The sequence below is a fragment of the Tamandua tetradactyla genome, chromosome 13, assembly GCF_023851605.1.
Source record: "Tamandua tetradactyla isolate mTamTet1 chromosome 13, mTamTet1.pri, whole genome shotgun sequence".
Taxonomy (NCBI): Eukaryota; Metazoa; Chordata; class Mammalia; order Pilosa; family Myrmecophagidae; genus Tamandua; species Tamandua tetradactyla.
The window spans coordinates 56226249-56250825 of record NC_135339.1 but is presented as its reverse complement, the minus strand read 5'-3'; the positions used below and the strand labels follow the sequence as shown (position 1 = coordinate 56250825).

Sequence of the window (24577 nt, the reverse complement as noted above, 5' to 3'; positions counted from 1 at the left end):
TGGAAAGACTTTCCTGTGAAGTCTCTGGACTCCGTTTTTATTATTCTGCCCAGTATGTGGCACTTGACTGCCTACAGGTTGCACCAGCATAAGATGATGCGGTACCTTCAACTTTGGCTGACTCTTCCTGCTGGGGCCTTGGTAGAGATAGAGGAGAGGTTTTAGCCTGGTTTTAATGGCTTCAAATTATCAAGCCCTGGGCTCTGAATTCCTTGAGGGAGGGATTCCACCAGAGTTGGGCCTAACTCCTCCCCTGGGGAAGGCACAGCTCCAGAGAAGCCCTCAAAGAGCTTGTTTCTGCCTATGTCTGGGGCAGCTGCAGCCTGAAGTCCTACCGCTGTATCCAAAGGCAGTCAAGACTTTGTAGAAACAGAGCCAGACAAACCTCTGTATTTTTCTTTTTCCGTCAGCCGTGCTCCCTTGGTGATGGGGCAACAATGAGCAACCTCTGCTTTGACCAGGTTCACCTGAGCTGGGGGCCTTTTTCAGTAGTCAGAATTGGTGAATTAGTTCCACATTTGGAACTTAGTTGTGCTCAGCCCCTGCTGCTAGTAAAGTTTCTTTTATTTCTCCAGGGAAGTAGCCTGGGGGGAGGGGAGCCGGCTGCAGTGGCTTGGGGAACTCACGGTTCTGGGGGCCTCACAGATGGTTCAGCTGGTCCAGACTGGGGTACGCTGTGTGTTCAGTCACTGATGTGGCCCCAGGAGCTGTTCTGTACTGTTCCTGGTTATTTAGTAGCTGTTCTGGAGGATGAACTAAATCCCCCACCTCACTAAGATGCCATCTTGGCGCATCCCTCAGTAAACTTCTTTTGTAATTTCATTTTCAGAGTCTGTTTTGAGCAAAACAGAACACACAGAAAGATATCAGATATTTGACTGAACCACTGAGACGGAATCCCCCAAGCCTGAAGTCTGTCCTACCACTCACCTTGCTTTTAGGTAAAATAATAAAATTTCTGTCTGCCTTTGGCACCTTGAGAGATGCCTGCTGTCAGCAAGCAAACACTTCCTAACTCAAATAACATTATGAAGAAAAAGACAAAATAAGTATCTGAAGTAATTTCAGGAAAAAAAGAACTATGATAGAAGAGTATGTGCAATTAAAAAAAAGCAGCGAGCTATGAGACCTTGAGATTTTTCAGTTAAATTGAAACAATAGCATAAAATATAACTATAAATACACCTTTTTCCTTGAAAATATTCAAGCATATAGCAAACTTGAAAGAGTATTAAAAAAGAATACCCATAAATCCTCAATCTAGGCTTAACAATATTTTACGATATTTCCTTCATGATTATATGTAATTTTGCTGAAACATTTATGGGAAATTACAGATAACTTGAAATTTAACTGAAAAATTGTAACACATTTCTAGAACATAAGGACAATCTCCTACATAACCACAGTACTCTTATCATACCAACAATACAAACAATGCTTCCAGAGTGTTGCCTACACCCAGACTTTATTTAAATTTACATAAAAATCCTCCAAAATGTTTTGTATAGTAAAGTGTTCCTTTTATTATAAACAAGGAAACCTATAATGGACCATCATAACAAATAGCCACAGGAACTAGTATTAAACCTGCTCATTCTATCAACAAGTTTGTTTTAGCAAACATGCTTTCACAAGCCAATCTCTTAGTAGCATCTCCTAGCTCTTGAAAGTCAGCCAATTAGAGATGGACCATTTCCATAAATACATCTCTGAGTGCCAGTCAATCAACAATCCTGAATTTCACACTTCCCAAACAGGATGAGCAGTCCACATAAGCTGAGCTGAATGACATGCTTGGGGAGGCAGCATGACCAGCATAGCTCTTCCTTATACCGATAGTAAACAAGAAATTCAGCTTTGTCTTTTGAATTTCAGGTATTGATTAGTAGTTTCATCACCATTTGATGCTTGTGGTGAATTGTATAATTATGCTAATTAGGATGGTGAAGGCAGTTCATTTCACTATAAAGATTATTTTTTTTCCTAAAGCAATAATCTAGGGAGTGATACTTAAGCATCTTTGGAAAAAATATCTAGTTCACTCTTAGCTCTTCAGTAAATGATTTTAATATCAGTAATGATCATTTTCCAAATCAATTATTTCAATAGGGTTTGGAAAATGGTAATTTTCTATATCTAAAATTTATTAGCTGTTTTTTTTTGATCAGCTATGGGTATTTATTTAACATGAAATAATGACAAGGTAAAAGCTTAACCCTTTACTTTGAACCAACAATTTTACAAATGAGAAGCTGATGAAATAATTCCCTATAGTGATGGCATGTGAAGGAGGGTATGCTGCTTATTTCTTTTTTGAATAATATTGTAGATTAAGGATGTGTGCGTGTGTGTGTGTAGTTCAATAGGTTTCAATAAAGTACAATCATGCTTTTCATGGCCAGGACTTCCCATTAATCCATATTTATATTTCAAAATCTAATTTAACTTTGTATAGCTTTCCTTAATTTATTTAATCCATATACCACATTTACTATGAGAATTATTTTTACTTTGCTATACCTTGTTATTCATAATTGCTAGCCTGGTGGGGATAGCTGGGCATGTATTCTCTGCTTTTCTGGTTCAACCTCAATGTTAGGCAGGCAACGTGTCCTTGGTTTTGGGGGATGGGCACTCTTAGTGATCCTGCCCCTTTCCTATGTGTTCACCCTGAGACCTAATTTCAATCCAAACTATAGGATTCAGTGTATGTCCTCCCGCTTCTTTATTTGTAACTCCCTTTTCCAATATTAAAAACCTTAGCTTTCACTATTCTTCATATGTTTACTTATTTCATCAATCCTCCAATGTGTGATCCATCTCCTATCTCTACTGCCACCCCCTTTCCCCACACATGCAACCTTTCCTTTCCCTGCTTGTGCTTTGACTTCTCATGGGCAGCCACGAGCCCTCCATACCCCAGCGTGAAGACAGCTTCACCATTCCTGGGTTTTGACCTCCTCCTCTTCATCTTGCTCAGCCTCTGAAACCCCGTACAGTTCTGCTCCCATGTGTGGACGCCCTCTGTGACCCTCCCGTACTCTGCCCACCCAACAGGAACCCACCTTTCACCCTCTATTTCTGAGACCCTTGGTGAGGCCCCCTCGTGCTTGGATGCTTCTTCCCCCTGCTCAGGTTCTGACTTTCCATGCCAAGTCAGCCTTTTTTCAATTTGTGAGAGAACTACACGGGGCATGAACCTCCAGAGGCAGTGAGCATTGAAGGTGAGCTCGAAGGCTGATACCACATTACCCTATTACACTTTCTCACCCGACATGTTCACATCCCTCCCATATGCAAAATAAATCAATGCTCACAAATTAATTGGAAATAAGCCCTCTCTAGTACTTAGAATAGTTTGTTCAAGGTTCTTGCATTTTGTAATATGTATCAGTACTCCATTCTTTTAATGGCTGAATAATATTCCTCTGTATGTGTATACCGCATTTTGTTTATCCATTCAGCTTATGGAAATTTGGGTTGTTTTCACTTTTTCACTATTAGAAATAGTGCTGATATTATATTCATGATATTTTTCCCCTGGTAAAAAAAAATCAGCATGTGTGAAAAGACACTTTTAAGGTTATACAAATGTCCTCAACAAACTTCCTTCTTAGACTTAATATTCGTTGTTGATTTTTCACAAACCAGTCTTTACTCTTGTGTTTGCATAATGATTATTTTCCAACTACACTACTCTCATTGCACTTATCAGTCATCATTCTACTGGAGGGATGAGTTCCCCCCTTTTCCTTTTTGTTTATTTATTTATTTAATTAATTATTTTTCTATCTTATATTATCAGTGGGGATTCATTGATTTCTATTTAATAAACTTTGATTTTGTTGATCTTCTCTAGTTTGTTTATTTCTGCTTTAATCTTTTTTATTTCTCTTCTTTTCTTTGCTTAGGATTAGTTTGCTGATCTTTCTCTAAATTGTACATGTAAGCAGTTAAGTCCTTGATTATTGCTCATTCTTGTTTTACATATATGCATTTAGGGGAATAAGTTTCCGCCTCACCACTGCCTTTTGTGCATCCCATAAGTTCTGATATGTTGAATTCTCATTGTCATGCATCCCCAGATATTTACTGTTTTCTCCAGCAATTTCTTCTTTAACCCAATGATTATTTGAGAGTTTTGTTTAATCTCCATGCATTTGTGAAAGTTCCTGTTCTTTGGTGATTGTAGTCAGAGGAAGTGCTTTGGATAATTTCAAACTTACTAAATTTATAAACTTTCAGTTTGTGTCTGAGCATATGCTCTGTCTGGACAACATTCCATGTTCACTAGAGAAGAATGCATATCCTGGTGTTTTGGGGTGTAATGATCTATCTGTGTCTGTTAGGTCTAATTCATTTATCAGATTGTTTAAGTTCTCTGTTTCCTTGTTGATCTTCTGTCTGATTCTTCTATCTATGGAGGAGAGAGGTGTATTGAAGTCTCTCAGTATTAATTTTGAAATGTCTATTGCTCCTTTCAGTTTTTGCCAATGTTTACCTCATGTTTCTTCTTGGTGAATTATCCCTTTTGTTAATATGCAGGGTCCTTCTTTGTCTCCTATGATCTCTTTACATTTAAAGTCTATTTTGTCTGATGTTAGTATAGCTACTCCCACTGTCTTTTGGTTACAACTTGCATAGAATATCTTTTTCATCCTTTCACTTTCAATCCAATTGTGTGCTTGGTTCTGAGATGTGTCTCTTGTGAACAGTGTATAGACAGATTATTTATTTTTGATCCATTCTGCCTAGCTGTGTCTTTTAAATGGTGAATTTAGTCCATTACAATTCAAAGTTATGACCGTTAAAGTCGTTCTTGAATCTACCATCTTATCCTTAAGTTTTTATTTGTCACATCTCTCTCTATTTTTTTCCCTCTCTCCTTTTTTACACCTAAGCCCTGAAACCTAGAGAGCCCAGCCTCTCTAGAACATCAGATAGTTCCATCTCCCTACACCATATTATAGACAGACCCTGCCAACATGGAAAAATTAGATTGGCCATAGCCCAAATATCCCTAAAGAGAGGGATAGAAAGATCTATGCATTGTGCTAAGCACTAGATGGACCCTTTCTATCTAAATGTCATCATAGGGAAGTTGTTTCTCTGAGGATATTTAGTTTTTCCAGGGAAGACTTCTTCAGTATTCTGTAGCTGGCTGTGGGTTCTTGTGAGCAGAATGTGGAAGGGGCTGAGGTTCTCAATGCTGTGTGTGGAGCTTGGAAACCCGGATTCTAGTACAAGACCTTGTTCTGATGCATTGTTTTTCCTTCACCTTGCTGACTCAGCAGTTACTTAATATTGATAGTGAGGGATTTGACTAGAGTATCTCTGAGGTCCCTAAAGTAGTGAAATATTTGTGATAGGATACTAAAGGAACGTCACTTGAAGAAAAGAAAGCAGAGCAGAGACTCAATAGTCAGGGAAGAAAAGATTGCTCTAAAGAGAGCTAGTGAATTTGGTTTTTTTTCAAACTTTTCTAAATTGCATTTTAACCAACGGTATTGCAGTCTTAACAGTTCCTGTTTATTTTGAAAGTTACAATTTATAGTGAATTATACAATACTGAGTTAGATTAGATTCTCAGAAAATATTGGTCAATCCCCAGTTAATGTGTCAACAGGATTGAAAAATCCGATAGTCCAGAGATGGGGTCCAAGCCTAACCTCTGACCGTCACAGACTGTTTGTTCTTGGGAAGGCATTGAATACCTGAGGTTTTCTTTCATCACCTCTAAAAATGGGAATACTTTCATGGAGGTGACCATTGTGATGACCAAAAGAGATATAAAGGATTTCAAAATACTTTGTACATTGCCCGGTTCCCGCTTGTAGTAATATGTGATAAAAACACTTTGAAAATACCAAAGTAACATTGTATTTTAAAAATAATTTCTCAAAATGGTTGAAAACAAATCTGATAGTGATTTACACAAAAAAAGCTTTGAAAACAAAAAACTGTGTTCCCAATAGGAGCTTGGTGTGAAGTGTTGGGATTCAGTCTTGTTACATTTAGCTCTGCAGGGTCCCTCGTGCTGTCTCCCAGGTCTGCACGTGGTGGTGTCCTGTGCTGCTGCTGTGTTGGGAGCAGTCCCTGTCTCCCATCTCCCCCCTAAGGCCACACGGTGCTGTTCCCCTAGAACCTCTTTTCCTTGCTTTACAGAAGCCATTGGTGGGGTGGGGTGAGGACATTGAGAAGGGAAAAGCCCTTGTCTCTCAGTCTTCCCCACTGACTTTCTCTGACCAGGTCTCTCCATAACGGGGCTGAGCTTCTTTCACCCCCACTGCAATGGGGAATGGAGCAATCAGCCCTTGGCTTTTTGTTTGGCTTCTTAGGAGCACTTGTGACCCAGTGTATCAGAAAGGGGCTCCTACGTGGTGTGAAAGGCATAAGTGGGTGGTACTTTCATTGTAACTGATGATTTTTGTTTACTGATATTGTCCTCCTGGCAGCTAGGATGCATTAGATGGTGCTCTTCAATGGGGCCCAAATGACTAGTTCAGATCCCTGCATTGTACTAGTTGTCAATGGGAAAATATCCATATTTCCCCCTAATTTATAAAATAAAAAAAATGATACCCATCTTCCAGGTTTATTTGAAGAGTTCAGTGGTAAATTATATGGAGAATTGCTTAACACATAGTGATTATGCAAAAAATGATTTTTCCCATTCAGTGTGAATGCATTATTCATGCTATTTTTTATATATCCAGTTGTAACTGCTAATATAGCACCTTAGAATATATTCGTAGAGATGCACTAGTTTAATATTTAATAGCCAGCCAAAGTCCACTTGGAAAAGACCTAAATTGATGTAGATGATCAGCCACTGCAATGATTGGTAGAGCACAGGTCAAGGGGGCACTGGGTGTTTATAAGGCATTCAGTTCCAAGCTTACCAGCTGCCTTAGGAGGAAGAAATCGTTCCGATGGATCCAATTTTGGTCCTACTGCTGTGTCTCTCGTGTTTGGTCCTCCTTTCACTCCTGAAACAGAGCTATGGGAAAGGGAGGCTCCCTCCTGGCCCCACTCCTCTTCCAATTATTGGAAATCTCCTCCAGTTAAATCTGAAGAACTTCAGCAAATCCCTAAGCAATGTAAGTATGCCTGATAGCTCTACTGAATCTGAATTCCCAGGCCAGAGCCCAGCAACATGCATTTAGAATGCCCTTCCTGATGATTCTGGACTATCAGCTTGGGCCCTGGTTCCCAGGCAGGTACAGGAGATGACACATTCCTTAGGCTTTAGTTGGACCAAACAGGATTTGAATTGTACTTTTCTACTTTTTAGAGTTATGGCCCTGGGACAGATCCATAAACTCTCTGAATCTCGGTTCTGTCATTTGCAGAATAGGGATAGATAACCTTATCTTGAGAGTTTGTTAAAAGCATGGTTGGAACAGGGTTTGTACCAAGTTCCTAGACTTACGTCTAGCACACACTGGGCATTTCATGAATAGCAGATTATGGGGTCTATATATGAAAGAAATGTTTGATATTGCGGGTACAGATTAAGAAATCAGTGGTACAAATTGATATCAATCTGAATTACATACAACCATTTCAGGCCAAAGAAATGCCTTTGTGATGAACGTTTTCCCACTTTTTTTGTTTCCCAGCTAACCAAAGTCTATGGCCCCGTGTTCACAGTGCATTTGGGCATGAAGCCCTCCGTGGTGTTGCATGGGTATGAAGCCGTGAAAGAAGCTCTGATTGACCATGGAGAGGAGTTTTCTGGAAGGGGAACTTCCTCAGTGATAGAAAAAACTCAACAAGGACTTGGTAGGTGTGTCTGTGTGTGTGTGTGTGTGTGTGTGTGTGCATGTGTGTGTGTAGTAGTAGCATACATAAGACCAGATTAAATTCATATTCAAATCTCGGAATACCACACAGTAGTAAACAATCCACTAATAGAAAATTGATTTTTTTTTACTTAGTTTCTTTCTTAGTTTTTTTTTTTTTTTCCGCGTGGGTTGGCACCAGGAATTAAACTCAGGTTTCTGTCATGGCACGTGAGAATTCTGCTTGCTGAGCCACCATCGCACCACTCCCCAAGATTTTTAATAAGTACTTTTATTGAGATATATTCAGATATTATTCAATCCATACAAAGTATACAATCGATAGTTCTCCATAAAATCACAGAGTTTTGCATCCATAATCACAATCAATTTTAGAACATTTTTATTACTCCAAAAAGAAAAACTCCATATCCCTTTTACCCCCCTACTGTTGACACTTAGCATTGGCTAGTACCTTTCTTGCAATTGATGAAAGAATATTAAATGTTACTCTTAACTATCGTCCATAGTTTACATTGGACATATTTTTCCCATATACCACCCTATTATTAACACCTTGTAATAGTGATGGACACCTATTATAGTTCGTGAAAGAACATTCTTTTGCTTGTACTATTAACCACAGTCATCATCCACAATGGGCTCACTGTGCTCTACAGTACCATGTTTTATCCTCTAGCTTTCCTTCTAGTGACATACGTGACCCTAAACTTACCCTTTCAATGACATTCATACACATAGTTCCGTGCTGTTAAATTCACAATAACCTTTCATTGCCTCCCCTATCCTTTTCCAGACATTTACAGTCATCTTGATTAGAATTTCTGCACAAAAAACCATCAGTTCCCCATTCTCTATCCACATTCTACCTCCTAGTAACCTCTATTCTAGATTTTAACTTGGTGACTTTATTTATAATAATAAGTTCATAGTAGTGCAATTGCACAATATTTGTCTTTTTGTGTATGGCTTGTTACACAACATAATGTCCTCAAGGTTAATCCATGTTGTCAAATGAATCAGGACTTCATTCCTTCTTATAGCTGAATAATATTCTATCGCATGTATGTACCACACTTGGTTTATCCATTCATTGGTTGATGAGCACCTGAGTTGTTTTCATCTTTTGGCAGTTGTGAATAGTGCCACCATGAATACAGGTGTGAAAATATCTGTTCACATCTTTGCTTTCAGTTTTCTGGGTATAAAATTAATAGCCCATTTGCTGGATTATAAGGCAATTCTATTCTTAGCTTCCTGAGGAACTGCCAATGAATGAATCTTCCACATCCTCACCAACACTTGTAATTTTCTATTATTTTTTAATAGTGGTCTTTCTAGTAAGTGTGAAATGATGACCCATTATGGTTTTAATTTTTATTTCCCTGTTAGCTTGTGATGTTGCATATCTTTCATGTGCTTTTTAGTCATTTGTATTTGTTCTTTGGAAGAATGTCTATTCAAGCCTTTGCCCATTTTTAAAGTGAGTTGCTTTTTATTGTTGATTTATAGAATTTCTTAGTATATTCTGGATCCTAAACCTTTATTGGTGGGGGTGCAGGGTTAGTTCAGTGGTAGAATTCTTGCCTTCCATGCGGGAAACCCACATTCAATTCCCAGCCCGTGCACTTCCCAAACAAACAAGCGAACAAAGAAACGAAAAACCAAAACAAACAAAAGTTCAACAAATGGTGCTGCACAAGGGGATACTCACATGGAAAAACATTGAAATGTGACCCCTACCATAAAGCATCCAAAACAAACAGACAAAGAAAACCCCTTATTGGAAATGTGGTTTCCAAATGTTTCTCCCATTAAGTAGACTGCCTGCAGTTTCCTGTCCTGCCCAGCAGATGGCCCTCCTCAGATACCTTTTCCTCTGCCAGCTACATTTTCCCTCTGCCATCTATACTTTCCGTCAACTGCCACACACACAACTCTATTCTTGCTCCTGGGAAGGAGGTTCCAGGTCTCTCTCCATCTGCAGCCAACAGCCACGGCCCGACCTGAGGCGGCTCACCTTGCAGGACGGGGATGGCTCCTGGCTACAACTTTTGAGAATGTTACACAGGTTTTTTAACCACAGTTTCTCAATCTTTGTCATAATCTTCCCTGGATACTGTAGAGTGCTCCCCTGGCCTATAGAGCCTCAGAACAGTTGTTTCAGATGGTTTCTGCCTGACCAGTAGCTGTTTTCATAGGAGGAGTGAGTTCTGTAGCTTCCCGCTTCACCATCTTCCACCAAAGATACTGGATCCTTTCAAAACATGGAAAAATATAACTCAGTTTTAAATTTTGGACAGTTAGGGAAAAGGATAAAGAGGTAGAAGGAGAAAATTAAAGAGAAGCAAAGAATGGTGGGGCATGACCAGAGAAAGGATGGAGGTTATCTTGTCCCTCCCTTAAGGACCCCTCCCTGCCCCTAGACTGGACCAATGAAAGCTGTGATAGTTGCAGGCTATTTACACTGAAATTATTTACACCAATTACACTAAGACCAAGAACTTCCCTAACCTGGTCTTAAATCATCTATTATGAAAAGATGAATAAAATTTACCATGTGGAGTGGAGCTAAGCAAGTAGCCTTAAAAGTTCTTAAAATGGGCATTTGTTCAGTCCAGATTAGGGTGGATGTGGGACCAGGTTATCTTAATGGTCACATGAAGCAGTTTCCCCTCCTTTTGGAACTGGCATCCACTAACCATGGTTGACAAGGCAGACCCTCGAGTCCACCTCTATGGCTTCCTTGACTATCTGGTCTGCGTTTGCAGCTGTGTAACTTTGGGTGAGTTCCTTCATGATTCTCTGTCTTACACATTCATATGTAAAAATGGGAATAGTAATAGTACCCACTTCCTGGGGCTCTTTCGAGGATTAAATGAGATAGCCCCTGTTTTGTTGGCAGGACAGCACTGGACATAATAATGTCAGAGTTGGTTGCACTATTCAGACCTGGATCCCTAGTGAACCTGCCCAGCTCCTGACAGCTGAGGAGAGATGGGATTTGCTCTTCCATAAAGTTCTCATAGCTGTGTCCTGCAAAATTTTCTGTTCTCCTGACTCAAGGAAGCTCACTTGGCTCATACACATTCAAGAACATAGAGTAAGAGTAAAATGTCTTTATCAAGTGTTCAGTAAACTAACCCCTTCTCAGCAAAATTCCCTGCATAAAATCCTCTGCCAGTGCAAATTTCTGGCTGACCAGATTTCAGGAGAGAATTCATGTAAGAATTGATGGTGCTTTTCTCACAGCCATCATGATGATGAGATCTTGGGCCAGGCATTTACCTCTCTGAGCCTCAGAGTCACATCTGTTCAATGGGGACAATAGTACTGCTTTTTGGTTTGATGAAGTTCAGATGCAACAATGCAGGAAAGAGGCCTCTTGTAGTTTGCGTGTGTATTGTGGGTGGTGGGACCATTACAAATGCCAGTTGGAGCAGCTCTGGCAGAGGATGGCACACGGGCATGCCAGCCAGGTCTTCCCTGCTGTGACCTCCTGCCTGGAACACCACATTGTACTAGATTTCTATGCTTGCTAATAAAAATTACCCAAAATTAGTGGCTTAAAACTTCACACATTTGTTATCTTACAGTCTGCATGCATCTGACTTTTCTGTAGGCACATCTTCTAAGCACAACTGGCAAAAACTCTCAGCATTTAAGGACTCATATGATTAGATTCCATCTACCCTATAAACCAGGATATTTTCTCCATTTCAAGGGCCTTAACATAATCAGATCCGCAAAGCCCTTTGCCATGTCAGGTAAGATAGTCACAGGTTCCAGGTTTAGGAGGTGGAGACATGTGGGGGCCATTATTCTGACCCCCACACCTTTGAGGGAGGATTTTCTCCTGTTTCCCATCCTGGTAGGAATCATTTTCACCAATGGAGAAATGTGGAAGCAAACGCGGCGCTTCTCGCTCATGACCCTGCGGAATTTCGGGATGGGGAAGAGGAGCATCGAGGACCGCGTCCAGGAGGAAGCCCGCTGCCTTGTGGAGGAGCTGAGGAAGACCAACGGTGGGTGACTCTTGCCTCTGTCACTGCCTCACCACACTCATCTCTTCTCTGATTCGGCCTGGGAAGAACTGCAGCAGCTGCTGACCTTTCTGAGGAATGGCTAAGTTAGCCGTCAGCTGGGGGCAGGAAGCTTCTCTATGTGGGTGCCCATGTGATCGTAGGTACAGTGAGGATATAAAAGCCTCAATTAATTGTATCATTACCCAAGCTTTGACTTTTATACTCAAAATATCCTGATGGTAGGAAATTATCATGAAAAACAGGGGCAAAGAAAATCCTGTGCCAGCTAGCTACTAATTTATATGTAATGGGCCAGTAAGTATGAATTTTAGGCTTTGGAGCCAAGAGGCAAAATGAGGGATATCATCTGTGTACTTTGTAACTGTTGGACCTGTAAGTATTTGAAATATACCACTGAAAAATATAAAAAACATTCTAAGCTCACAGATCTTCCAAAAACAGACAAGTTAGAGCTACCCTTGAAGAGTGTAGTTTTAAATAATGAATTAGTAATATAAATGCTTTAATTATTCACTACTGTTCTGTTTCATGTATTTCAAGAAAACATGGAAAATTATGAAAGATACACATGCATAATACCGGTGTAAGAACATTACTTCTGATAAGATTTAATCTGCTACTCATAGTACTTACCATCTCCTCACTGTTTGAAATTTAACTCTGTTGTCAGTTCTGCTTAAGTATTTTTGTTTTTAACTGTATTTGTATGGCTATTATGAGTGAGAACATTAGTATGATTATTTCCCTCCTATTGCAAACTCTAAGACTCTTATTGAGCTTCCAATGGCACCTGCGGTTGATTCATTCCATGATTCTGAGTATCATATTGGAATTCAAATATCCCCCTCCTCAGTTTTTAATTCCTTCTATTAAATAAGTAAGAAGAAAGGGTGAAAGGAAGATTTTCATCTGAGAAACATAAAGAAATGTCCAAAATACTTTCAAAATATCTTCTTTAGGTAATATGCAACTTTCTTTAAAAGCTCAGTCTTTTTTTTTTTTAATCTAGAAGGGAAGGTGGCACAAGGCCAGTTAACTCTTCAATGTCTAATAGTTTTTTCACAATGCGTATAGCTCAAGTCATCTAATTCTTTCTACATGTATGAATTGTAAAAATTAGTTCTTTTACATCGCAGATTATTGATCAGTTGCTCACAACAATCTCATTTTATAGATTCACTCTACTACATTTTTACCTAAATTAGTTCATTTGTAAAATGAAAATGAAACCCCAAATGATGGCCAATGTAACAATTTACAACAACTCACTGTGTCTGGCTTTAGTAGCTTTTACCTGGAGGGCATATAGTGGGAGGAGAGTCACCCTGGAGAGGACTTTCCCAGGGAGGATTTCCCAGCTAAGGCAGGGGCAGGGACCCAGGAAGGGGATGCAGATCAGTGCCAGAAAGCCCTGGGCGGAGTCAGGAAAGGGGCCTTAAAGCCTTTGGGTCAGCTTCCCAGAGCTGCACTTTCATGGCCTGCCCAGCAGATGGCAGACTGCAGTGAAGTTTGCAGTGTTGGGAAACCCTCATCTTTAAACCTCCATCTCTTTGCTCCCATCAGGTGTGGGTTGAAACAATGGTTGTTCTTCCCTGTGCAGGGCGGACTGAAACTGCAGGTCAGAGCCGGGTCCCAGAGATCTAAATTTGCAGATAAAAGCCATGATCAGTGCTCAGCCACACCTTCCCTCACCCCCATTATTGGGGAAAAGGGTTTCGACGTACATTTCCATCTGCAGCAGCTAGTCAGGGACGAAACTCGAGTTGGCTCTCCTCGAGAGTGGGGTGTGGACACCTGGCTGCTGTGTAAAAGTTACTCACAGTTTTTACCGCAGTTTCTCAGTCTCTTTGTCCTGCTCTTCCCTGAGTGCTGTGGAGCGCTCCCCTGGCTTCCAGAGCCCCAGAACAGTTGTTTCAGACTATTTCTGCCTGTCGGCTAGCTGTTTTTGTGGGGCAGTAGCTCCCTCTGCTGCCAACTTCTTATCCACATAAGGGATATTAGAAATAACTTCACTTACTATGTGTTTGGTTTGCCTGCAGATTCACAGGGTTACAGATAGTGTGAGTAAGGCAGCAGTGCCATGCTGAGCCATACTGGAGCCTGAAGCCACAGAAAACATGCCCACCCCTATATTCAGGTTTTAATGGTTATTTTTTTAATGGTTAATGGTTTTTATGAAAATATTCTTGATGAGTTTGCTTCCTTTAAAGTCAAGAAAGTAAAATTAGGATCAATTCTGTTTTTGTTATGACTCAAATATTTATCTTGAAATTGAGAATTGTAATTTACAAGGTTTCAGTTTGAAGTATTACAACTACCTTTATCTTATGAACGATATGACCATTAAGCATGCAAAAATTGTCGATATTCACTTTGTCATTTATTTTGGTATTAATTTTGATTTTTTGAGATATTGCATAAAATAAGATTTTTCTTAAATCTTAATGCTAAGATTTTGCTGCCTCCTTAAATTTTGTACTCAAGAGGAATGCTTCTCTCATTTCACCCTAGTTTCACTCCTGAAAGTCAGATGAGTTAGGTGGATGTTTTGAAATATTATTACATTTTTTAAGATGGAACAATTAGTTCAGTTATTGGGGTAGAAGGATATGTTTGATTTAATTGCCCTTTTTTAAATATGGGATTTTCAGGTGGTAATGGCTTCAAAACTTCTAGAAGTTAAATGTACTGTTATCTAAAAAGCCATGAATTTTATTCTTTGTATTAATTAATAAAAAGATTTCTATCTGTTTAGGTTCTCCCTGTGATCCCACTTTTATCCTGGCATGTGCTCCCTGCAATGTGATCTGCTCCATCATTTTTAAAAATCGTTTTGAGTATAATGATGAGAGTTTTCTTAATTTAATGGACAAATTCAATGAAAATTTCAAGATTTTGAGCTCACCATGGATCCAGGTGAGTTTAAGACCTTTTCTTCAGAAACTATTTATGCTCTTGTGCTGGAAAGTTCAAAATTCTTTGTGTACCAAGCTGTGATATACAGTATCTGAACAACAAAACCTTGCTCAGAGCTTAAAGTGATAGAGTATACATCTTGGAAAGTCTCTGGGGATCATTTATTCCAATCCCTGTATGTTATTAATGAAGAAACTAATGCCCAGAAATGCTATGCAAAGTTTTAAGGTAGGTCATGCAAGAAGCTCGAGTGGAAAGTAGGGATGGAGCCAAGTCCACTGGCTCCCTATTTAGTGATGTTTTCACTGTGTCCATTGTCCCCATGTCCACATAGATGACTCTGGGCTCTCCAGGCTCATGCCTACAGTCCTCAGTGTGCATCCAATCCTTCTGAACACCTCAACAGGTCCCCTAATCAGACATCTTTACTCTTCCTCTGTGAAGCAGGGACAATGTTCTACCTGGTAGTAATGCAGGACAACACCACCCTACTTTGCGATGTGGAGGAAAGGGAAGTCTGGGGCAACAGATACTTACATAAAGATGTAAAATATGACTAGAGAGTAACGTGCTACCGCTGGTGCCCTAGCTACCAGGAGTCCAGAAATCTGGGTCAGGGATGCTCAAATGGTGGAGTGTGAGTATGAATTATAGTTATATATCACAGTTTTACCCTCTACTGAAATACCATGGCTCGCACTCTTCCTAAACTTCATTTAATGGTGTGACTTTGTAGTAATCACTTAATCTCTTGGTCTGAGGCCAATTTAAGTATAAAGTGTGGAGCTCCATTTTGTGATATATTTGGACCCTTCTCATTTTTGAACTATGGTATTAGTGATTGCCTGGTGGAAGTACAAGGAGCAGTGACCAATTTTGTGCTCTATAACCAATTGCCAAAACTGGGTTAGATTCAGTCCTTATTTGTAAAATTTGGATCCCATGTAATTACTGCCATCCTGTACTCAGGATTGCTGTGAGAATGCTGATGCAGGAATGTGAAAATTGATTGAAGCGGTTGACATTGTCTGTAATCATGTAGTATGATGTCCCCCTTAAATTCTCTGTCAGTGTTCAGAATTGTTTTGTGTGTATAGTATGAAGTTATCTCTCAAGCAATAGGCCATTGCCTAGCATAATGGTTAGTATATATGGTTGTGCTTGATAGTTTTTTCATTGAATAAATGAGACTTTCCCCTTTTAGGTCTGCAACATATTTCCCATCTTCACACATTTTTTCCCAGGAATTCATAACAAGTATTTTAAAAATAAAGATTACTTGCATAATTTTATTTTGGAGAAAGTAAAGGAGCACCAAGAATCCCTGGATATTAATAATCCTCAAGACTTCATTGATTGTTTCCTGATCCAAATGGAAAAGGTAGGACGTGAACAAGTGGTTAACTATCACAGTTATATAATTCATTGATAAGTCCAGTACATTTAGCTGAATTGGTAAACACTACTTGACAAGTAGTTAGACCTTGCTGTAGGGTCAGTACCATGCATCACATGGGTTTTAAAATGTGAATGTTTAAAAATTAGGAATCCTTGTGCCTAATCTGGATGTGTTGATAACAAAGGAAAGAGGGGTAGTTATAATCAAGCACATTGTACTCTTTAGGAGAAATGAGCATAACTATGAAATGCAATTCAGTATGCTACCCATGGATGAGTGGAGGTAGTGTATGGGAGAGTAAGAACAATGAGCATAGCCTAGGACGTCTACTTGTATATACCTAGCTTTGATTAGGTATTGAAATGAAATTGAAAGAAAATGAGGATGTAAATTGAAAATGAGGAACAGGCGAGGGATTTCCAGTGACATGGGCAATAGAGGTCCAGAGGTGTCGGCTATCGAAGAGATGGAAGAGGGAGGTTTAAATGGGTTTCCTATAATAGGAGTTTGAACAGAGGTTGGTGTTTTTGAAGAAACTTGAATCCTGGGTTGAAAATCTTAGATTATTTTTAGATAACAGTTTGAACAAACATGGAGGTGTTTGAGCCAAATTATTTCTGGTGTTCTGAAGGATATGGAGTTCTGGAAGAATGAAGTTGAAGGGATAGCTAGATTATTTTTCATTTTGGCATGATGAAAATGCTCACCACTTTGGGGAAGCAGAGAATGTGGTAGAAGCTGAAATAACACTGTGCTTGCTTAGCTTGCTTGATTCTGAAGGTGTCAATTGAACCAGTGACTCTGTGCGAGTCAGGTGTGTTCCTCTCATAGCAGCATGCCCAAGTCTAATTCAATACCACATAATAGCATCAGGTACCTGCATACTTTCCCTTTTCCTCCAACTTTCCTAGTATATCGTCCCACCCTCATCTTCACATGCATGTTGAAAGAAGGAGGACGTATGAAGCCAACATCTTTGACGTTATATTTCATTGTCAAAAATGATATTTAATCATTTAATAATCAGATTTAATTATGTAAACCAAGTCTGGGTGTGTGAGGGTGTGTTGAGTGTTGGGTGAGAAATTAAAATTTAATTTTTGGTGTCACTATGTAACAGTTGAACACACATATTTATCTCTTTCCATCACAAGTCCTTCTAAAATAATTACAAAGGACATTTTAAAAAGTAAATATTTACAAAGACAAAAGAAGAGGTGGGGAAACAGAAGATTTAAATGCAGATTTGTAATATAGAAAATAATGCTAATTTCAGCAGAGTGGCTAAAACAGCAGTTTCTTCTAACATTACATTCTCCAATTTTTAGCTTTGCTGACTTTTACACTCCTGAGTAGCTTTAAATAAATTGTGATTAAATATGTGGCAAATTAATTTGTAACATAATTGTATCACATTATTGCTAGGAAAAGCACAGTCAGAAATCTAAATTTTTCATTGAGAACTTGGTAATCACAGCAAGTAATCTCTTTGTGGCTGGGACAGAGACAACAAGCACAACCCTGAGATATGGACTCCTTGTGCTGCTGAAATACCCAGAGGTCACAGGTATGAGTAGTAGAAATGAGCAAGTCATGGTAGTCCCAATGTAGAAAGACTCATTATGTGAATTTGTATATCTCCAGCTTCATCTGTTCAGTGGCTCCCAATGGTGACAAAGTCACACTACAACAGAGAGGAAAAAAAATGTGTGGGTCTTAGGAAAAGTGACAGCTGTCTCAGCTGTGATGCAGGTCTTGATTCCAAGGGAAGGAGTGTGGGGCAGGCACAGATTGACGTAGGAGTGGGTATTTGTTGGTAAAGAAAAGGACCAGTCCAGGTTTAGGTGTTCTTCTGCTGGGCATATGGTCTGGGTATCTCTTATGAACCCCAAACTTGCCTAAAAAGCTAAATTTAACTCTTGATCTGCAAATAATAATATACAACACTGCATTGAGAGTCTTTGGGAAAGTGGTGTTTTCTTCGTTTCCCATCAATTTTCACTTGTGTCTCATCAGCTAAAGTTCGGGAAGAGATTGACCGTGTGGTTGGGAGACACCGCAGCCCCTGCATGCAGGACAGGAGCAGCATGCCCTACACGGACGCTGTAGTACACGAGATCCAGAGATACACTGACCTCCTTCCCACTAGCCTTCCCCACGCAGTGACACAGGACGTTCAGTTTAGAGGGTATCTCATCCCCAAGGTGAGTCTAGTGTGTTTCCTTCACTCCCTGCCCATGCCCTTGAAGTGCCCATTGACATGGTATAATTGCAAGATTTCAGTCAGTTCTCAACTATAACAAAATGGAAAGAGGAGTGAGTCACTGTGAAGATGTTGCTAGAAGATTAGTTTGGGCAGATGTAGAAGGTCAAGGTGTCTATTTCTTAACTTCATCGTGTCTGGAATATATTGGATATGGCAGCTCTTGATAACTTCTTAGATTTTTATAGCCTTTTAACTGTCCTTCCTCTGAACACATGACATTTTACAAGTTGTAAAATATATACCCACGATTTACTTTATTTGAGAATCACATATTTAGCATGTATGAAAATCAATTCCGTGTGTCTACAATTGGAGGTATGATGAGTTGTGGTACACCCATGTCATGGAATACTATGCAGCTATTTGGAGAATGATATGGAGCTTTCCTAATAGAAAGATAAATGTGTTTATGCTACACTGCTGCCTAAATAGGGCTGAATGTAAAACAGTGTGTAAAATTTGATCACTTTTTAAAAATTTTTGCCTATGAATTTATTATGAATATATTATAACAGAGACTTTGGAAGAATTACAGAGTGAAAACTTATCTCTCTACTCACATCCTACAACTAACATATATTTGTTTTATCACATATTTCTCTCAGTTTCTGAATGCATCCATCAATCATTATTATATTTGATGCACTCCAAAGTATGTTAAAGACTTCAGTTTATTTTACCTGTAAATACTTCAGTGTGGTATCATTTAGTACAGTTCCCTATTTGTTTGAAGTCCTTTCTTTAACTGTTCAGGTAAAGTTTACATGCCATGAACTACACAAACCACTCTTGTGTCTTTCAATGAATTGTGACAAATGTACACTCCATTTTTTCCTCAGAACCCTATCCAAACAGAAAAAATTACTACTGTCTTAGCCTGTTCCCTCATGCCTGTTCTTTTGGTCTCTACTCTACCCAAAGACTTTTGTGATTTTTTATACAACAAAGAATAGTTGTATAATTTCATATAAGTGGAATTCTACCATATGTACATGTTCTACTAGCTAGTTGCTGGGATGCAATAAACCAGAGACAGAACGACTTGTAAAAGGGGGAGTTTATTAAGTTGCAAGTCCACAGTTCTAAGGCCATGAAAATGTCCCAGCTAAAGCAAGGCTATAGAAGTGTCCAATCTCAGGCATCCAGGGAAAGATACTTTGGTTCAAGAAGGCCAATGACATTCAGGGTTTCTCTCTCAACTAGAAACACACATGGTGAACATTGTGGCATCTGCCAGCTTTCTCTCCCGATTTCTTGTTTCATGAAGCTTCCCTGGGAGCACTTTCCTTGTTCATATCCAAAGGTCTTGGGCTGTGTGGCCTCTGTTTCGTTGCTCTAAAAAGGGACTCTGTCCAAAATGTTTCCACTTTTAAAGGATTCCATTAAACTAATCAAGACCCACCTGGAATGGGTGGAGTCACATCTCCCTCTAATCAAAATTTAATACACATTATATGTGGGTGAGATAACCACATATCTCCTTGGAAACAATCAAGATGCTCTCAGCCAACAATACTGAATGAGGATTAAAGGACATGGCTTTCTTGGGTCCATAACAGATTCAAATCAGCACAGTAAGTATGTAGCCAAGAAGTTTAAGGCTTCTTATTCTGGATAATGCTTTTGAAATTCATACATATTATTGCATGCATTAATACTTTGTTTCTTGGTATTCCAGATTGATTATTCCTACATAAATATACTGCAATTAATTTATCTGTTTTCCTGATGGTGAACACCTAGACTGTCTCCAATATGGGAACATTTTGAATAATTTGTTCTTTCTCACGTCTTTCAATTGGTTCATTTCTCTTGGGTAATTACCAAGCCTGGAATTGCTGGACTATACATTAGGGGAATGTTTAGTTTTCTAAGAAACTTATAGGAAATTTTCCTACTTGGGTGTACCATTTTGTACTTCAAAAAGTATATAGGAGGTTGGTGCAATGGTAGTTCATTGGTAGAATTCTTGCCTGCCATGTGGGAGACGCGAGTTCAATTCATGGTCCGTGCACTTCCCCCAAAACAAACAAATGAGCAAAAAAAGATAAATAAACTTCAACCAACAAGCAAAATCCACCATTGGTGCTGCAATAACGAGATACTAATGTGGAAAAAAAAAATATGTGACCCCATCAAACAGCATACAAAAAGAAAGTATATGTGAGAGTTCTGGTTCTGCACACTCCCTGATATTTGGTATTGTAAGTCTTTCAGATTTTAGCTATTTTGGCTGGTGTGTAGAGGCATTTCACTAAGGTTTAATTTACATTTCACTAAGGCCTAATGATATTTAACATTTTTTCATGCACTTGTTGGTAATATCTTCTCCTTGAAGTGTCTCTTCAAGTATTTTGCCCATTTTAAAATTTTTTGTCTTGTTATAATTAAGTTATAGGAGATATTTATGTATCTTAGATACCAATCCTTTGTTAAATATGTATTGTGGATATTTTCTCCCCATTTGTCACTTACTTATTTTTTTATTTTTATTTTTTTTGCATTTTTGGGCATGGGTAGTGTCCAGGAATTGAACCTGGTTCTATGGCACGGCAGGCGAAAATTCTGTCACTGAGCCACCTAATTTTTTTTTAACAATATCTTTGGCAAACAGACAATTTTGATTTTGGAAAAGTCTAATTCATCAATTTGTGTATTTATAAGTACTGCTTACTGTGTCCTAAGATAAGTTTCTCTATGGCTAAGTCACAAACATTCTCTAATTCTTTCTTCTGGAGTGTTATAGTTTTAGGTTTTATGTTTAGGTTCATCTTGAATTAATTTTTGTGTATGATGTCAGGTATGAGTTGATAAACTTTTTGAAGATGTGGATATGCAATTGTTTTGGCACCATTTGTTGAAAGGCTTTCTTTTCTGTATTGGATTGATTAGTCTTATTTTAATTGACTGTATGACTTTGTAGAAATAAATCACTTTATCTTGAGATACAGAATGAAAGTTTGGGGAATATGTTCTCTAATTGAACCCAGGATACCTGGGGTATAGTTTAGGTTCTGGTGCTTAATTTTTCTATAACAATTAAGCTGGGAATGCTGCTTCTTCTACTTGGAAATATGTTTCCTTATTTATAAATTAAGGATATTGGGCTAGTGATTTTCAGTGATACCTGCAGCTCCATGTGCTCCTTATAATGAAGTGTCTCTATTCATTCCAGGGCACAACTGTTTTAGTATCACTGAGTTCTGTCCTGCATGACAACAAAGAGTTCCCCAACCCAGGTCAGTTTGACCCTGGTCACTTCCTGGATGAAAGTGGAAACTTTAAGAAGAGTGACTACTTCATGGCTTTCTCAGCAGGCAAGACTAATTCTTTTATCCATCTGAAAGAATAGATCTTTTGAAGAAAAGGAGGGGTTCTCTGGGGTTGTCAGGACTGCTCTCTATAGTAATCCTAAGCACCATTCCCACTGCCCCAGCTCTTTCTTATTTCATGACACCTCTTCATTATAGGACCAGCTCAGTATTACCTTGAGGCCTGGCCCTCTTTCTTACAAAGGCAAGGCAGCAAGAGTCTGGAGTAACTGCACTCTGTCCCCAATGATCTTTTCAGGAGCTCAGCACTATTAAGCCCTTCTTTTTGCTCTGAAGAGAGAGCTCCCTCATCAACTTCATTGAGACCCATCTATGTGGCTGCCGTAGGCTAAGCTCTAGGTAGGGTCAGAACATTCCTTCAAGGGTCAGACCAGCCTTGTGAGTGAGGCAGGACAGTTGTGATGATCTCTAAACCTTGAAATGTTCTACCAACTGTGATTATCCTACCTGGTTATTGGAGGTCCCACCTTACAGCGGCCTCTCAGACTGAGCCTCTGACCAGGAGTCTCCTGTAGTCTATGGCATTTAGTGCCTGATTTGGGCTCAATGCTGTGGATACCAAAAAACTGGGACAGATCCGGCCCTCTGGTGCCACATTCCAGCAGGGGAGATGGAGAAACAATAGGAGGATTATGTCTAGGGCTGATCCGTGCTTCAGTGGAAACATTAAAGTGAAGCTGAAGAAAACCCAGAGAAGAAAAGTTTTAGCTGACAGAGGTAGTCAGAAAGATTTTCACACAGGACAGGAAATGAAATTTAAGCTGTGTCCTGAAGGCAGGGGTAGAGGAGGGGAAATGTGCATTTCAATCAAAGAGAACATAATGAGATTAATTTGACAACTCGTCTTATTTGGGAATTGGTGAGTGCTGAATATGGCTGTACCTGCAGGTAGAGGTAGGAAGAGTGGAAGGAAAGAGCATGGACTCTAAGACAGCGGAAAGAATACGAATGCCTCACAATTTGAAACTAATCCTATAGACCATGTAAGGAGAGCCATGTAAAGTGGTTAAATAGGGGAGTGGAGTAGTTTGACAAGACCTCTAGAAATCACAGGAGAGGTTTGAACCTTTTGTTAAATTCTGTTCCAGAAGTAGGAGGAGAAACACAATTGCACAGCCCCTTTCATTTGTCTACTGCTCCATCCCTTTGACAGATCAACATGTGGGTCATTCTGGAAGGCCCAAATCACAGTAGTTGAACATTTTCATTATGTGAATGTTGATTTAAATTCCTTTTGTTGGGCAAGCACTCAGCAAATATTACAGGAGGTAAGGTCAGGAAGTACATCCTTTCATCCATCCATCCATCTACACATCCACTGACGCACTCACCTAGTAATTCTTGAAATAGTTATGGGGATTCACCTGGTGTCATTTCAGAAACAGGATTCAAAGAGAAAATAATTTTTGTTTTCTTTGTAGGAAAACGAATTTGTGCTGGAGAGGGCCTGGCGCGCATGGAGCTGTTCTTATTCCTGACCACCATTTTACAGAATTTCACCCTGAAATCTGTGGTTGAGCCTAAGGACATTGACCTCACCCCAGCTTCCACTGGGATAGTCCAAGTGCCACCCTTGTTCCAGCTCTGCTTCATTCCTGCCTGAAGAAGGGGAGACCAACTGCTTGAATTCTGTTGTCTGCAGCTACCCCTCCTCGGGGCTGTTGTGCTTCCCACTACCTCAGACACCTTTTCTGGATTCTTTTTCTGCCCTGTTTCCCATTTCCCATCATCATTAACTATCTAGTGAAATATTCACCTCCGTTAATGATATTTTCCTGATTTTTCACTTGCCAAAGTTACTTCCTATACTCCAACCTCTGCCTTTGTGTTAGAAACCATTTGCCTTACTATTTTGCTTCCTGGGTGTTCCCTTGGGTAATTTCGAGTTTGATTGGAGAGGAAGATAAAAGGTTTGGTGGAGTGGCTACAATATCTAAGGACATATTGAGAGGTTACATAATGGGAAGAAAGTTATTCTAAGATATTTTGCTCTCCATTAGCGGTTCACCCATTTTCTCCCACCAATGTCATTGCCTAAACATCCCATAAATATTTTAATTGCTTTTCATCTCAGATATGACAGTGTAATAATGCGTTTTTTTCTATTGTTTAATCATGTATCCTGTATGTTATTCCTTTCTAACCAAAATGCAAGCCTAGTTATTATTGAAGAAAAAAGTGCATTGAGCAATTATGCTCAGTGCACTGGGAAAGATCACTTTATTCAAAGCAGAAAGGATGTCACTAGTAAGGCTATCATCACTAAGAAAGAGAGAACACAGTTCCCCTGAAGTGGGGTCTACACAGTATTCAAGGACTGGATGTGCAAAGGGAAGAGTACTGAAGGGGGAGGTCAAGCAATTGGGTGTGTCCATTAAGGAGATCATTTCCTGAGTGTCCTATTGAGGCCAGGTAGAACATGTTGTATGTGGATTCTGCAAAGGCCAAGTGAGGGAGGTCAGGGGCCTAGAGACAAAGAGAAGCTTATGTAAAGATTAGGTAAGCTAAGGAGAAATTAAGGCCATCTTAGACAGTAACCTAATGGGTAGGTTATTTCTTATCTTACACAGTGTTCCTGGATCACAAGGTTCAGGTGAAGTTCAACACTGTGGTTTTGACTGACTCATGCTGGGCCAAGATGGCAGCTTAGCAATGCGTGCATTTTAGTTCATCCTCCAGAACAACTACTGAATAACTGAAACAGTACAGAACAGCTCCTGGGGCCATGTCAGTGACTGGACACACAGCGTATACCAGTCTGGACGAGCTGGACCGGTTGTGAGCCTGCCCAGAACCATGAGTACCCCAAG

The 24577-nt window shown here is 39.5% G+C and overlaps 1 protein-coding gene across 2 annotated transcripts; it reads left to right on the top strand.

Moving 5' to 3' along the window:
- The first annotated feature begins 6884 nt into the window (after positions 1-6884).
- Positions 6885-23835, top strand: LOC143654035 (cytochrome P450 2C18-like). Of its 2 annotated transcripts, none has more exons than XM_077125495.1 (9): positions 6885-7103; positions 7626-7788; positions 11684-11833; positions 14610-14770; positions 15975-16151; positions 17595-17736; positions 18186-18373; positions 21611-21752; positions 23189-23835. In XM_077125495.1, exons 1-9 carry the CDS (start codon positions 6936-6938, stop codon positions 23368-23370), a joined length of 1473 nt encoding a protein of 490 aa, XP_076981610.1. In that variant the 5' UTR covers positions 6885-6935; the 3' UTR covers positions 23371-23835. The 2 variants fall into 2 exon arrangements, with proteins under 2 accessions (XP_076981610.1, XP_076981611.1); XM_077125496.1 differs by having other exon boundaries at positions 6998-7103; positions 7657-7788.
- Positions 23836-24577: the final 742 nt, after the last annotated feature.

Excerpts from the sequence above, each read along its gene's own strand:
- LOC143654035 (XM_077125495.1), top strand. The coding sequence starts at position 6,936 with ATGGATCCAATTTTGGTCCTACTGCTGTGTCTCTCGTGTTTGGTCCTC. Across the intron at positions 7,104-7,625 it reads TCAGCAAATCCCTAAGCAAT|CTAACCAAAGTCTATGGCCC; the intron begins GTAAGTATGCCT and ends TTTGTTTCCCAG. Across the intron at positions 14,771-15,974 it reads TGAGCTCACCATGGATCCAG|GTCTGCAACATATTTCCCAT; the intron begins GTGAGTTTAAGA and ends TTCCCCTTTTAG.